Here is a 15,507-nt window from a genome sequence, read left to right as displayed (position 1 = left end):
TGGTCTCTTTTCCAATTATTACTGCCAGTTCATCCCTGCCTATGCCGACGTAACCATGCCTTTGACCCAGCTCCTCCGGCCCAAAGAGCCATTTCACTGGACTCCAGAGGCAGACCATGCCTTCACCACCCTTAAAACCTGCTTCACCACTTAGCAGCTCCTGCGTTACCCAGACCCGCAGCTGCTGTTCACAGTAGAGACCGACGCCTCCAGTGTGGCCCTCGGCACAGTGCTATCCCAGTGGGAGGACCCCTCCCAACTGCTACAACCCTGTGCATACTACTCGCGGCAGCTGTCACCCGCAGAGTGCAACTACACCATCTGGGAGCAGGAACTCCTGGCCAACAAGACCACCTTCGAGGTTTGGAGGCATCACCTTGAAAGGGCCTGCCACCCCGTCCAGGTCCTGACTGACCACCGGAACCTGGAGCATCTACAAACTGCTTGATGCCTCACCCAGCATCAGATCCGGTGGTCCCTCTTCTTTTCCCAGTTTGACTTCCAGATTACCTACATCCCACAGAACCAGAACCGGAAAGCGGATGCCCTCTTCCGAAACCCAGAGTACGCTGTGCCTCTAACAGAGGAGATCCCAGCTGGGCTCATCTTTGCACCCTTGGTCTTTACTGCCACCACGACTCGTCTGACCTTGGCTGCAGGCATCCAGGCCAGCCAGGCCCAAGAGCCCTGGGCTCAGCAATGCCTCCTGTAAGTGCAAGATGGCCCAGCCGGGGACCTCTCTACCCGCCAAGGTCTCCTGCACCGTGGGCGCCTATACGTGCCTCCAGGGCCCCTCCAGGCCAATGTGCTTCAAAGCAGGCTCTGGAAAGAACTTTCAGAGCAAAGACATGAGGCACGCCGATGCTTCAGATCTCTCAGCCCTGAGTTCTAGCAGAGTCAAAACAAGTCTATTCTCTGGCTTGTATCCACGCTCCTTCCTGATTCTGAATTGTTTGATTTCCTTGGCACCCTGACCTTTTGGCTTTTGGACATTGACTTCTGATTCCGGTTTGTGATTTTGCATTGGTGACTTGGCTCCTGCTTGACTTTCTGGACTTTGACCTTGGACTGGCTTTGGATTCCTGCCTGCCTGCATGCTGAGAACCCACCCACCCACCCAAGAGTCTTCCCACCCACCCAAGTAAAGGCATTCACTTCCCCCTACCTCAAGGGGAACTGATCTCTGTCATCTGGAGAGCAGTTGTAATTCTGAGTGATATCCAGCCCTCATGTGGAAATTGGCAACAGTGGTTCCCCAGGATGAAATGGCTGATTTGGAGGGTAAAATCTATGGCATTGTACCTGTCTGAGGTCTCATCCCTCCTCAAACCTTACCCTCTCCAGGCTCCACAACTCAAATCTCCAGGAATTTCCCAACCTGGAGTTGGCAAGTCCTAAGTCACACTGGCTGTCATGGGGGGCTGCTGCTGAACAGGAGCAAGCAGCCAGGCCTAGATAAGTCATGCCAGTCAGGTGGCATCAAGTCACCCAGAGGATGCTTTCAGGCCTAGGGTAGCCAACCTCCACATGCAGCCTGAAGATCTCCTGGGATCACAACTGAACTCCAGACATCAGATCTCTCTACCACCAGAGAAAATAACTGTTATGGAGGGTGGGCTCTATACCTTTATATTCAACTGAGTGTAATATTAGTTGTCTAGCAACAGTCTCTGGTTAGCAGCTTCCCAGTAGGGAGGAGGGAGTGACAGGAAAGAGTTGGTCACCATGGCCTTTGAGGAAATGCTTTGTGAGGCTGTAGTAGAGCAGAGAAGTAAGACTGTTTTAACAGTTTGTTCAGTGTTCCCAAGTCTGCAGTAGGCAGGGGATAGGGGAGTCAGCCAATGGGAGCCCAGAGGTGGTGATGAGCCAGTTATTTGTTGAGTGTATGGAATGTACCCATAAGCCAATGGGAGAGCTCCATTTTCCCATCATCATAGGGGAATTATATATATATATATATATATGATTATATTGGTAATGACCTGATAATAACAATACAAATGCTAAGCAGTAGTATATTTTCATTTAAAATATTTACATCCTTCCTTTCTCTTAAAAGCAGAAACATGCAAACTTATAAAACAGGCTTCAATCAGTAACCAGCTTCATAAAAACAGAAACGTCAGCATAGCAGCCCATCATATCAACTACCCATAGATCAGGCTGACATTTCAGGGAGGCTTTTAATGCCTTCTTACAGCATCTTCTGAAAGCCAGCACACAGGAGACTTTCCTTACCTCTTCTGGTAATCCATTCTAAATAATGGAAGTGACAACTGAGAGAGAATGTCAATAATGGGGGTCACAGCTGTGGTTGCCATTCTTCCGGTGGGACCCGGAGATCCCCTGCTATTGTGACTGATCTCCAGACAATGAAGGAAATGGCTGCTTTGGAGGGTGGGCTGTACGGCACTGCATGCTCCTGAGGACCGTCCCCTCCTCAAATCCCTCCCTCCCTAGGTTCTACCCCCCAAAATGCCAGGTATTTTCTAAACCCAAAGCTGATAACACTGACCACAGATAAAGGCAGAGGGCAGCAAGAGAAACCAGCTTGTTCACGTTGAACCCAGAAACAAATACACACCAAGGAATTTGTTTTAAAATAGGTTTGAAGTGACCAGATCTGCTGCAGTCCAAAGCTTGGTGGCCACAATTTGCACTAACAGAAGTTTCTGAGTCAATTTTAAGGGCACCTGTTGATGTACAATGTGCTACAATAGTCTATCTTGAGGTTATGGTAATATGGATCAGTACATCAGCTGAGCGGAAAGGGAGCGGGGAGGATCCTTCACATAAAATGAAATGAGGCAAAACCCCCTCAAAAAACAAAAAAAAAAAACCTCCAGATAACTGTGTTAACCTGTTTCTTGGATAGCAAAGTTGAAGCCAGAAGAAGAATATGTTTTTGTGCTGATTGACCTGTCACAAACTTCACTCTGTGAAAAATGAACTGCACAAACTTTGTCATGGATTTTAGTTTTTGAGCTGGTTTGTGTCCATCCCTACAGTCGTTGCTCTCCTGGAGACCAGGTGTTCTGTGGAGATAGTCTTTTTGCCTACTTTACTCTTTCCCTCTAGCGAAGAACAGAAGAAGAGTTGGTTTTCCCACTCAAGGAGTCTAAAAGCAGCTTAGAATTGCTTTGCCTTCCTCTCCCCATTGCAGACATCTTGTGAGGTAGGTGGGGATGAGACAGTTCTGAGACACCTATGACTGGCCAAAGGTTGTCCAGCAGGCATCATGTGGAGAAGTGGGGGAATCTAACCTCCAGATTAGTGTCCACTGCTTTGAACCACTACACCAGACTGAGCACCCCTAAATTTTTATTTGATCAATTGGCAAGCAGTCCCTTCTAGAATATGCAGCCTTGTCGAACTTGCATAATCTCTCATTTGCGAGGCTTTGCCAAGTAACACTCAGATAGACTTCTGTTATGCAAACATAGGTGAAGCTTTACTGATATGTTGCAAGTTCAGACTTTTTCCTCATGGAGGCCTTGCGAGAAGTGAAAGCAAGAATCACAAGACATCATTAAACAGTTCAGAGAAGTGTGGGCTTTCTCCCCACCTCCCCAAAGCCCCTCTCATACATAGCAGTTCAAAAGAAGCACATCTCCTTATCTCTTGAGATATGAAGGCTATTCCCAGCCTCCGTTTCCAGATGGTGGAGTAGAATGAGGGGGGAGGGGCCCCACATTCCCAGGCAGCCACCATCATTTCATTGTGAGAAACAAGATAACTACAGTCAGGGGTCATCTTGTAAAAAAAAAAAGAAGGGCTGGAGTTCACTAGAACAACTCATTTGCATAACATCACCGAAAGATGTATTAAATTACATCAGCTCAGCATCTACCTTAAAATGCTTCTGGAATTAGAATTGTCATAATAAAACCCTACTCCCATCATACTTTTATCGGTTTAACAATTTTTATTATATTTCAATTCTAGGAAAGATTAGGGAAGGAGAAATAGGTAGGGAGAGGGTAAATGGGGTTATGAAAATTTACATTTCAGTTTTTGTTTCTCCAACAGGTTATCTGCTTTCACAAAGCTTAAACTATAATTCCACACACACACACACACACACATATATATTAACATCTCAATTATCTGTTCTAAGACAATTTCTCTATCACTCTTTCACTTTGCAGTTTTCGATCCCTTTGTAGAATGGTTGCCATAAATCTTTTTAAAGTCCTGTTAACTCTCTTCCCTCAGAAGATCTGTCAAAATGTCCATTTCTGCTGTTTCATACTTTAAAAATTACTTTCTCCTACATGGCCACAGTGGCTTTGTGAAGATTTCCATCTGTCTGCTTTCTATGTTTTGGTTATTTTCTCATTTGTGTGTGTGTGTGCGAAAGCTATTAGAAAGTTCATCAAATCTTTCAGTTTAAGCGAAATTTTCCCAGGGGGAGGTTGAACAATGGAGCCCAGATGCCAGTATTTGAAGAGTGGGGAGGAGAAAGTAAGAGCACAATGGAATTTAGAGGTTTCAGAGCTCCACTCCTATGAGCTACTGCCCAAAATAAGGCCTAAGTACAGTAGCAGTTAAATGTAAAAATCAAGCGTGTAGGGAGGCATAACCGGAGACATTGCATGGATTCTGACATTCTGATGTTGTGAGTAGAGTAAAGGTCCCCAACCCCCGGGCTGTGGACCGATAGCGGTTTGTGGCCTGTTAGCAACCAGGCCTCAGAGCAAGGCAAAGGTGCCACACCACCCCTTTCATCCGCTCAGGACCTGGGCAGATGAAAGAGACAGTGCAGCCTCTGTCTGAGGCTGCTTCAGAGTGAGGTAGTGTAGCCCCGCAAGCCCTTTTGCCTGCCTGGGACCTGGGCAGACAAAGGAGGCAATATGGCCCTGCTCAGAAGCTGCCTCCCTACAAAGGGAGGCCACACCACCTCTTTCGTCTGCTGGGCCCCAGGCAGGTGGAAGGGGGAGCGCAGCATTGACCGCCTACCCCTTCGCCTACCTAGCGGGGAGGCAACAGAAGCAGCCCCACACACCCCCATTTAAAGACCCCCATGGGGAAGCAGGAATGGGGGGGCGAGTGGGGGTGCGGCCTGGGGTGGCAAAAACCCCACTGCCCCTCCCACCGGTCTGTGGAAAAATTGTCTTCCACAAAAGCGGTCCCTGGTGCCCTAAAAGTTGGGAACCACTGGGGTAGAGTGTCAGCCTAGGTTCTGGGAAACCCATGTTCAAATGGAAGCTTCGTTGGGTGACCTTCGGAAGCTTGTTGAGGGACCTTTGGGCCAACCTAATTTACCTCACAGGCTTGTTGTGAGAACAAATCAGAGAAGGCGACAATGTGACATTCCGTGCCATACTTCACGCCCTTGAGAACGCACTGCAGTTGTTGTTTGCAGCAGAATGGAATAAGCAAATCTTTCGGTGAACAGGAGTGATATCAGAAGTGCTGGGTTTGTGCAAGGAAAAGGTGTGTGTGGGGGGGAAACGTGGAGCCGGTGACACCTGAACTTGTTGACAGCACTTCTTTCCCCTTTCGAGGTGACGGCACATAAAATCTCTCCAGATGTCAAAAAAATCACCATTTGAAGCAGACAGCCAGATTGTGCTGCTAAGGTAGTTATGGGTATTGATTTGCTCTTCCAGGCTTTCCATTCCCCTTTTAGTTAGAGATTGGCAGCTCCAAAATAGAGGTTATGCTTCCCTGTTTGGCCTCTCCCCCAAGATAGTGCTGGCGAGAAAGTGGGGACCAAGTTAAATGTTACTTAAACCCAAGGCAGCAAGTGAACTTGGATTGCTGTCCTCCTCCTTCTGAGTTGTGCCCCCAGCTACTATTGGGGGTAGGCTTCCCCATCCCCAGTGGGGGATCCCCTGGTTTTACAGGCTTCCCCCTGTCCCCAGCCAGCTGGCCGGCAGGGGAAAGCCCCACCCCCACAGCCACCAGTACCTCTAGATCAGAGGTCCCCAACCTTATTGGCACCAGGGACCGGTTTTGTGGAAGACAATTTTTCCACGGATTGGTGTGGGGGGTGGGATGGTTTTGGGATGATACAATTGTGCACTTTATTTTGGTTTGGTGGTTAAGTGTGCCGACTCTTATCTGGAAGAACTGGGTTTTATTCCTCACTCCTCCACTTGCAGCTGTTGGAATGGCCTTGGATCAGCCACAGCTCTTGCAGAGCTGTCCTTGAAAGGGCAGCTTCTGGGAGAGGTCTCTCAACCCCACCCACCTCACAGGGTGTCTGTTGTGGGGGAGGAAGATAAAGGAGATTGTAAGCCACTCTGAGATTCGGAGTGGAGGGCAGGATATAAACCCAATGTCGTCGTCTTCTTATTATTACATTTTAATATATAATGAAATAATTATACAACTCATGGCCAGGTTGCTAACAGACCACGGGCCGGTACTGGTCCACGGCCTGGGGGCTGGGGACCCCTGCTCTAGATCTCCTGCAGATTTAGAAACAAGTCCAGTTTTAAAATGTCTGTGTATGTGCACCTTTAAAGTAGAGCAGGAAGCAGGAAGTACTTCATGGGGAAGGGTCAGTAGCAGCCTCTGGGAACAGTCACTCTGTTTGTTTTCCTTTCATTTCAGAGCAAGTAAGTGTGTGTGTGTTTGTGTGTGTGTGTGTGTGAGAGAGAGAGAGAGAGAGAGAGAGAGAAGCATAGCCTCTGAAATTTTCAGATGTCGTTGTGGAGGAACCAGACCCAGTAAGAGAGAGAGAGAGTGAGAGTGTACTTTTCAGAAGTCTTTGTAGGGGAGGCAGTAATAGTGTGTGTCTGTCTCTGTGCTTGTTTTGCATTGTTTTCAGAGTCTTTGTATAGGAGCCTGTTTATGGGATGGAGGAAAACGCCACCTCTCTCTCTTTTTATTTGCCTGTGTTAGCCTGAAGAACAGCAGTTCCTGTGAGTAAAGCCCCAGGGAGATCACAAAAATGTGAGCTTGCAAACTCTGTGCATTTTTGGCTGCTTTGTGAGTGTTTCCACTTTCATCTACTAGAATTGCAGCTATTGGGGGATGAGGAAATGATGTCTCTTCAGGTGAGCTGCACTGCCGTATTTTTATGCATTTATTTCGGAAATAGGAAAGTCTGGCTCCGCCCTCAAAGTCTCCTGGCTCCACCCCCAAAGTCCCCGGATATTTTCTGAATTAGACTTGGCAACCCTAGTTGTGTTTAAAAAGGTGTGTGGTCCTTTTAAATGTGATGGCCAGAACTCACTTTGGAGTTCATTCATACTTGTCACACCCTTGCTCCTGGCTCCACCCCAAAGTCTCCAGATATTTCTTGAATTGGACTTGGCAACCTTACTAGGGCTGGTCCTGGATGCCAGTCTCCAAGAGGGACCTGGGGATCTCCTGGGATTACAACTCATCTCCAGACTACATCAATCAGCCCCCCCCCCTGGAAAAAATGGATGCTTTGGAGGGTGGACTCCATTGTACCCCGCTGAAGTCTCTCCTCCCCAAGTTCCACCCCCAAATATCGAGGAATTTCCTGAGATGGATCTGGCAACTCTACACTCCACCCCCCACCAATACCTGAGGGATGGATCTGGCAACCTTAGCTGGTAGGGAAATAGGAAACTTTGCTGCACAACACTGGGAGCAGGGTGTAGCAGGAACTCCTTTGCATATTAGGCCACATGCCCTGATGTAGCCAATCCTCCAAGAGCTTACAGGGCTCTTCTTCCAGGGCCTACTGCAAGCTCCAGGAGGACTGGCTACACCAGGGGTGGGTGGCCTAATCTGCAAAGGAGTTCCTGCTACCAAAAAAAGGCCTGTACAATGGGTTTGTTAAGCTAGCTGTGGTTAGTGTCATTACATGAATGCAGGCCACTCCGAGTAGGGCTAATTTAGTTCCATGATCAAACCAGGGGTTGAAGCCAGGATTTGGTGGGGACATTAACCACGGTTAGGGTTAGCTGTAGTTTTGTGTGATGTACAAACACAGACATGCAAGCTTAATCCTGGGTTTTTTCGTTAAAAAAACCAAAACGAAACCTCCCAGGCTATGGAGGAATCGTAACTCAATCAACGTTTGTTGAGGCAACCCGATTTGGGGCAAACCTCTGCAAGATGGATCATCGATTCCCAAATCAACCTAAGTGAACATATGAAGCTGCCTTATACTGAATCAGACCTTTGGTCCATCAAAGTCAGTATTGTCTTCTCAGACTGGCAGCGGCTCTCCAGGGTCTCAAGCTGAGGCTTTTCACACCTATTTGCCTGGACCCTTTTTTGGAGATGCCAGGGTTTGAACCTGGGACCTTCTGCTTCCCAAACAGATGCTCTACCACTGAGCCACCGTCCCTCCCCAAAAGTGAAAATAAACCACAATTTTGTGTGGTTAAACTAAGGTGAGCTGAAGTTTAACTAGCCGTCACTACAGAGGTCCCCAACAGGGCTTTGCATGTCAGAGCCAGTTTGGTGTAGTGGTTAAGTGTGTGGACTCTTATTTGGGAGAACCGGGTTTGATTCCCCACTCCTCCTCTTGCACCTGCTGGAATGGCCTTGGGTCAGCCAGCGCTCTGGCAGAGGTTGTCCTTGAAATAGGGTTGCCAAGTCCAATTCAAGAAATATCTGGGGACTTTGGGGATGGAGCCAGGAGACTTTGGGGGTGGAGCCAGGACATTGGGGGCGGAGCCAGGAGCAAGGGTGTGACAAGCATAATTGAACTCCAAAGGGAGTTCTGGCCATCACATTTAAAGGGACCGCACATCTTTTAAATCCCTTTCCTCCATAGAAAATAATGAAGGATAGGGGCACCTTCTTTGGGGGCTCATAGAATTGGACCTCCTGGTCTAATCTTTTTGAAACTTGGGGCATATTTTGGGGAGATGTACTGGATGCTATGCTGCAAATTTGGTACCTCTACTTCAAAACACAGCCCCCCAGAGCCCCAGATACCTGCGGATCAATTCTTCATTATTTCCTATGAGAATAAGTCTCCATAGGGAATAATAGAGTTCCCTCCCCTCCCCCCGCTTTCTTTCTCCCACTCACACACACGCTTAAACTGTCTCTGGTGCCTCCACAACAAGATCTGAAAAACTGCTCTTTTACGCACACACTCACTTGTTTGAAACGAAAGCAAAACAAATGGAGGGGCTGCACTCTACCTTAAAGAAAAACAGCCCCCCTGAGCCCCAGATACCTGTGGATCAATTCTCCATTATACCCTATGGGGATCAGTTTCCATAGGGAATAATGGAGTGCCCAGCAGACATTTCCACCCCCCACTCTCTGATGTCCCTGAAGTGGGGGGAGGGCCTCCAAACCCAGGGATCCCCTGTCCCCACCTGTTACAGGATTTGGTACACCCCCTCAGTATATATGTTACGCACTGCTCAGAATTATCGGTGCACTTCTACTAAGTCTAATATACACCTCAGGTACTTAATGCTCCAAAACTAAATGCAACAAAGCAATCAATTCATTTATGAATTCTTAGAGAAGCATTTGGAACATAAACTTAGCCGTGCCAATGCAACAGATCCAAAATGCATACATATAATAAGTTTAATTACATATACCAAATGGTTGTTTATCCCTACGCATACTTGCAGAGGTGTTAAATCTCTACTGCTGAGAAATTCAGTGGCATCCCTTGTTTAATTCTCCCCTTTCCTCATGTTTGACTCTCCCCAGTGATTAACCATGCACGACTATGCCTGAAGCATTGCCAGCTTCAAGAGAGGATTGGATAAACATTTGGAGCAGAGGTCCATCGGTCGCTATTAGCCACAGCATATTGTTGGAACTCTGTCTCAGGCAGTGATGATCTGTATTCTTGGTACTGGGGGGCCACAGTGTGAGGACTTCTAGTGTCCTGGCCCCACTGATGGACCTCCTGATGGCACCTGGGTTTTTTTTGGCCACTGTGTGGGGGGAGGGGAGGGAAATGCCTGCTGGGAACTCTGTTATTCCCTATGGAGATTTATTCCTATAGAAAATCATGGGGCATTTTCGCACTCACCTTCAGCCGGCGCGACCCCCCTCTTCACCGCGCAGGATCTGCGCAGATTTCGCACTAAATGCCGCGGAGCAGCCGGAAGAGCCGGAAGCTCCCGGCGCAAAAGCCGCTCAAACGTAAACCGCCAAAAAGCAGTTTCCGTCTGCGCGGCTTTTGCAACGGGAGTTTCCGGCTCTTCTGGCTGCTCCGCGGCATTTAGTGCGAAATCCGCGCAGATCCTGCGCGGTGAAGAGGGGGGTCGCGCCGGCTGAAGGTGAGTGCGAAAACGCCCATGGAGAATTGATCTGGGGCTGTGGGGGGGGACCGTTTTTTGGGGTAGAGGCACCAAATTTTCAGTATAGCATCTAGTGCCTCTCCCCAAAATTCCCCCCAAGTTTCAAAAAGATTGGACCAGGGGGTCCAATTCTATAAGCCCCAAAAGAAGGTGCCCCTATCCTTCATTATTTCCTATGGAAGGAAGGAATTGAGAAGGTGTGCCGTCCCTTTAAATGTGATGGCCAGAACTCCCTTTGGAGTTTAATTATGCTTGTCACAGCCTTGATCTTGGCTCCACCCCTAATGTCTCCTGGCTCCATCCCCAAAGTCTCCTGGCTCCACCCCCAAAGTCCCCAGATATTTCTTGAATTGGACTTGGCAACCCTACACACCATGTCTATGTAGCAAGAAAAAATCGCTGTATGCAATGTTTCCTCTAAGCTACGGAGTCTTGTGAGAAAAAGAACTTGATTTTATGTCCAGTGTGAAACCAGTAAGAGCTATCCATGTGCCTCAATGGAGAGAGAATGGATTTTCACAAAACATGCAAATGAGATCCTGCTGGCTTTTTCTAGTGGAGCAAGAAGAAGAATGAAGTGCATTTTGACCCTCTCCTGGGGGGAAAGTGTAGATGACTGGGGAAGGCAATGCCAAACCACCCCATAAAAAGTCTGCTGTGAAAACGTTGTGAAAGCAACGTCACCCCAGAGTCGGAAACGACCGGTGCTTGCGCAGGGGACCTTTCCTTTCCACCATAAATCTTGGGAACTTGAGATCTGTGCTGACAAAGAGGTTTGTGAAATGGGATTACTGAGGGGTTTGAGGAAGGTTAACCCTTCTCCTTCGACCAGCAGCTGGTAGGACCCAACCCTTCATTGTGCTCTCTAGCTCCTACTTGACTAATCTCTCGTTAAGGCCAATGTGGAAAGAAAGCTCACAACTTTGGACCCTATCAGTGATAGTTTAAATTAGGGGTGTCAAACATGTGGCCCATGGGCCAAAACAGGCCCCCGGAGGGCTCCCATCAGGCCCCTGAGCATCTGTCATGCTCTGTCATCCGTCTGTCATCCACTCCTTCTCCCTCTCTCTTGCTTTCTTCTGCATCACAGCTTGCTTCGCCAGGCTTGCTGAATTGCATAGGAGCTACAGAATAAAGTCTCTATTTTCTCCGTTGGCTGAGGCTCCTCCCTTGGAGGGAGGGAGAGCTTGCTTTGCCAGGCTCTCTCACTTGCACAACAGAGCTACTAAGCCAAGCCTCTCTTCCATCTGTTGGCTGAGGCTCCCCCACCCTCCTGGTCCCTTGGAGAAAGAAGGAAAGAGACAGAGCTTCCATTGCCAAGTTCCCTGGGTCACACAGGAGAGAAGAAGAAGAAGACATTGGATTTATATTCTGCCCTCCACTCAGAGTGGCTCACAATCTCCTTTATCTTCCTCCCTCACAACAGACACCCTGTGAGGTGGGTGGGGCTGAGAGGACTCTCACAGCAGCTGCCCTTTCAAGGACAACCTCTGCCAGAGCTATGGCTGACCCAAGGCCATTCCAGCAGGTGCAAGTGGAGGAACGGGGAATCAAACCCGGTTCTCCCAGATAAGAGTCCACGCACTGAACCACCACACCAAACTGGCTCTCAAGATACAAAGAAAGCAAGGCCAACAAGTGCTAATGCTTTAAACATGCTTATGTTTGCATCCTTTGTGAAGTTTATATCTCTGCTACCTGGCGTTACATTTTATGATGCTCATGGATCGGCCCGACAAGGTCTCATTTATGTCGGATCCGGCCCTCACCACAAATGAGTTTGACACCCCTGGTTTAAATGGACTAGCACAAAGCAAGAGTCAACGAAGACCAACCAAGTTTTTATTCAGAATGTAAACTTGCATGCGCTAGATGAAGTGTGCTTCCAGCACATGAAAGCTGACATTCTGAATAAAAAATTGCTGGTCTTAAAGGCGACACTCGACTCCTGCTTTGTTCTACTGCTTCAGACCAACACGGCTGCCTGCCTGGGACTATTTAAATGGATAAGTTCATAAATGTGAGAAACGGGGCTTTAATATTCATGCAGATCAGGGAGAGGAGAGCTGCCCAGCAGAGGAGGTGAAATCGATCGCCCAGCGATGAAGGGGATGAGTTTGAGTCTGGACATCTCAGCTTGAAACCTCCACTTGATTGTGGCCTTTCTGTGACACCGGATCTGTTATTCTGGAACCCACGGAGTAGCTATCCCAACCTGCTTTGCAGGGCTTCTTGTAAGTGTTATTGGAGCTCTCAGAAGGAGCAGCTGTCTAAAAACCTATTTCAATTTTCTCATTAACAAGTCTGTCCCTTCGTTACAGCGCAGATCGCATAAGGGCTCGCTTTGTGTCGTTTTGTGCATTCTTTACATTTAAGCTCTACTGAAGTCAGTAAGGGCACTAGCGTTGTTAAGAAAGAACATAAGAACATAAGAACATAAGAGAAGCCATGTTGGATCAGGCCAGCGGCCCATCAAGTCTAACACTCTGTGTCACACAGTGGCAAAAAATGTTATATACACACATACACTGTGGCTAATAGCCACTGATGGACCTGTGCTCCATATTTTTATCTAAACCCATCTTGAAGGTGGCTATACTTGTGGCCGCCACCACCTCCTGTGGCAGTGAATTCCACATGTTAATCACCCTTTGGGTGAAGAAGTACTTCCTTTTATCCGTCTTAACCTGTCTGCTCAGCAATTTCATCGAATGCCCACGAGTTCTTGTATTGTGAGAAAGGGAGAAAAGTACTTCTTTCTCTACTTTCTCTACTTTCTCCATTCCATGCATTATCTTGTAAACCTCTATCATGTCACCCCGCAGTCGACGTTTCTCCAAGCTAAAGAGTCCCAAGCGTTTCAACCTTTCTTCATAGGGAAAGTGCTCCAGCCCTTTAATCATTCTAGTTGTCTTAGGCCCTGTCTACCCCCTTTCCCTCTGAATTCCCAAAATTCCATATTGGAAAAGAGAATTTTGAAAAGAGAAATGGCAGGAAGGAATAGTAGTATTCCACCAGGGCTTTTTTGGTAGCAGGAACTCCTTTGCATATTAGGCCACACACCTCTGATGCAGCCAATCCTCCAAGAGCTTACAAGCCTTTTAGTACAGGGCCTACTGTAAGCTCCAGAAGGATTGGCTATGTCAGGGGGTGTGGCCTAATATGCGAAGGAGTTCCTGCTAGACCTACCTATCCTCCTGCAACCGTCCTGTGGTGTGTTGCATACTGCAACTGCAAGAACTGAAGTTACAAAAGGGACCATTGACTTTGCTTCAAAGATAAATCTAAAAAAAAATGATGCTTCAAAGATAAATCTAAAAACTATTTTAAAGCAGAATAAGAGGAATCAGTGGTTATCTTTTAAAAAAGTGTATTTTAATAAAATCTCTCTCCCCAGAACAATACTAATAGTCAGGGCTGTTTTTGTAGCAGAAACTCCTTTGCATATTAGGCCACACGCCCCTGATGTAGCCAATCCACCAAGAGCTTCCAAGGCTCTTCTTACAGGGCCTACTGCAAGGGATTGGAGGATTGGCTACATCGGGGGAGGTGTGGTCTAATATGCAAAGGAGTTCCTGCAACAAAAAAAGCCCTGCTCGTAGATATAAGCATTCCCCTTCGATATAGATGTCAGGTATACCTTGATTTTTTCATCAATAGTTTCAATCCATTGTGTGTGTGTGTGTGTGTAGGGGGAATCTTCTATTAATCATGAATCAGGACATTTCAATGACTCCAGAATCAATGTTTTCCTCTATACATACAGCATGGTGTCAGAAGACCATCGCTTTCCCCAACGCAGCAGTAGTCCAGAAATTTGTGAGATACATAAATAGCTCATTTCTTCCCATGAGAAAGCTACCTTTGGTCTGCCTTGCTTCAGTGCAGCTGAGAAACCAAAATCTATTACATGTATACAACAGGGGTGGCCAAACTGTGACCCAGGAGCCAAATGTGGCTCTTTCACACATATGGTATGGCTCTCAAAGTCCCCGCTGCCCCGTTGGCCAACTTGGAAAAGGCATTTCTCTCTTTGAATTGCTTTGCCAAGCCAGACAGCGGCTTGGAGAACGCATTGAAAGTTAAAGTTGCTTTCTTTCAACCTCCCCTTCCATCCCCCCACCCACCTATTTGCTTTCTTTCTGCCTTTGTTTCAATCATTCCTTCCTTCCTTCCAGCTCTCAAATATCTGACGTTCGTGTCTTGCGACTCTCAAACATTTGATGTTGAGGTCTTGCCGCTCTCAAGCATCTGACATTTATTCTATCTGGCTCTTATGTTAAGTATATCCGGCCACCCCTGGCATAGAAGAAGAAGAAGATGATATTGGATTTATATCCCGCCCTTCACTCCGAAGAGTCTCAGAGCGGCTCACAATCTCCTTTACCTTCCTCCCCCACAACAGACACCCTGTGAGGTGGGTGGGGCTGGAGAGGGCTCTCACAGCAGCTGCCTTTTCAAGGACAACCTCTGCCAGAGCTATGGCTGACCCAAGGCCATGCTAGCAGGTGCAAGTGGAGGAGTGGGGAATCAAACCCGGTTCTCACAGATAAGAGTCTGCACACTTAACCGCTACACCAAACTGGCTCTCCCACCAAACTGGCTCTCCACAACTGGCTCTCTACAAGAATGCTGTCATCTCATCACATGGTCTTCTGATCGCAGCACTTACCTTGCCCACATATTGAGTGTCTGGACCGGTGTACTCCTCCAGTAGAAAAAACTGGTTCCACATCCAGCCCCGCTTGGTTCGATGCAATGCCTTCCCGTGCTCTTTAGGCGTCCCCGTTCCCCGTTCTGCTTGGAAATACACGTTAGTCCTCTTTGGCGATGGCGATGGGTGAACCTCTTGGAGCACAGACGTCCAAATCAGAAACGACAAGCAGTAGCAAGTGCTCATCATTGGCAACTTCGGCGAAAGGTCCGTTGGGCTCGAAGCGTCTCTTGTTTTAGCCGGAAGAATCCTGTCCCGATAACGCTGTATTCCACTTACAAAGGGTCTGTGAATAGGGGAAAACAGTTTGGGTGAATTGCAGGGGTTGTTTTGCAGAAAAAAATAGGTGGCGGAGCTCATTAGCATAACTCATTAGCATATGCTGCCCCTCAACAGCCAAAAGCAACTCGACACGAGAAAGGAGAGCCCCAGGTGAGAGAGGCCTGCTTGGGCTTGCTAGAGATCCAGCCAGCCCAAGCAGGCCTCACTCAACTGGGGCTCTCCTTGGCCTCCGTCCACCACATTCAAAAAGCCAGCAAGCCACCCACTGCCCAAAATCACATAAGAAGTGGAGCAAGG

The 15,507-nt window shown here is 47.8% G+C and overlaps 1 protein-coding gene across 1 annotated transcript in view; it reads right to left on the bottom strand.

Moving 5' to 3' along the window:
- Positions 1-15,193, bottom strand: part of LOC132575492 (cadherin-9-like) — a 144,198-nt gene extending 129,005 nt beyond the window's left edge. Inside the window, exon 1 of the mRNA XM_060244295.1 lies at positions 14,887-15,193. Coding sequence (XP_060100278.1) covers positions 14,887-15,117 — 231 coding nt within the window. The 5' untranslated portion in view covers positions 15,118-15,193. The remainder of the gene's footprint in view (positions 1-14,886) is intronic.
- Positions 15,194-15,507: the final 314 nt, after the last annotated feature.

Source organism: Heteronotia binoei, chromosome 7 (genome assembly GCF_032191835.1).
Source record: "Heteronotia binoei isolate CCM8104 ecotype False Entrance Well chromosome 7, APGP_CSIRO_Hbin_v1, whole genome shotgun sequence".
Taxonomy (NCBI): Eukaryota; Metazoa; Chordata; class Lepidosauria; order Squamata; family Gekkonidae; genus Heteronotia; species Heteronotia binoei.
This window is presented reverse-complemented; position numbering and strand designations above follow the sequence as displayed.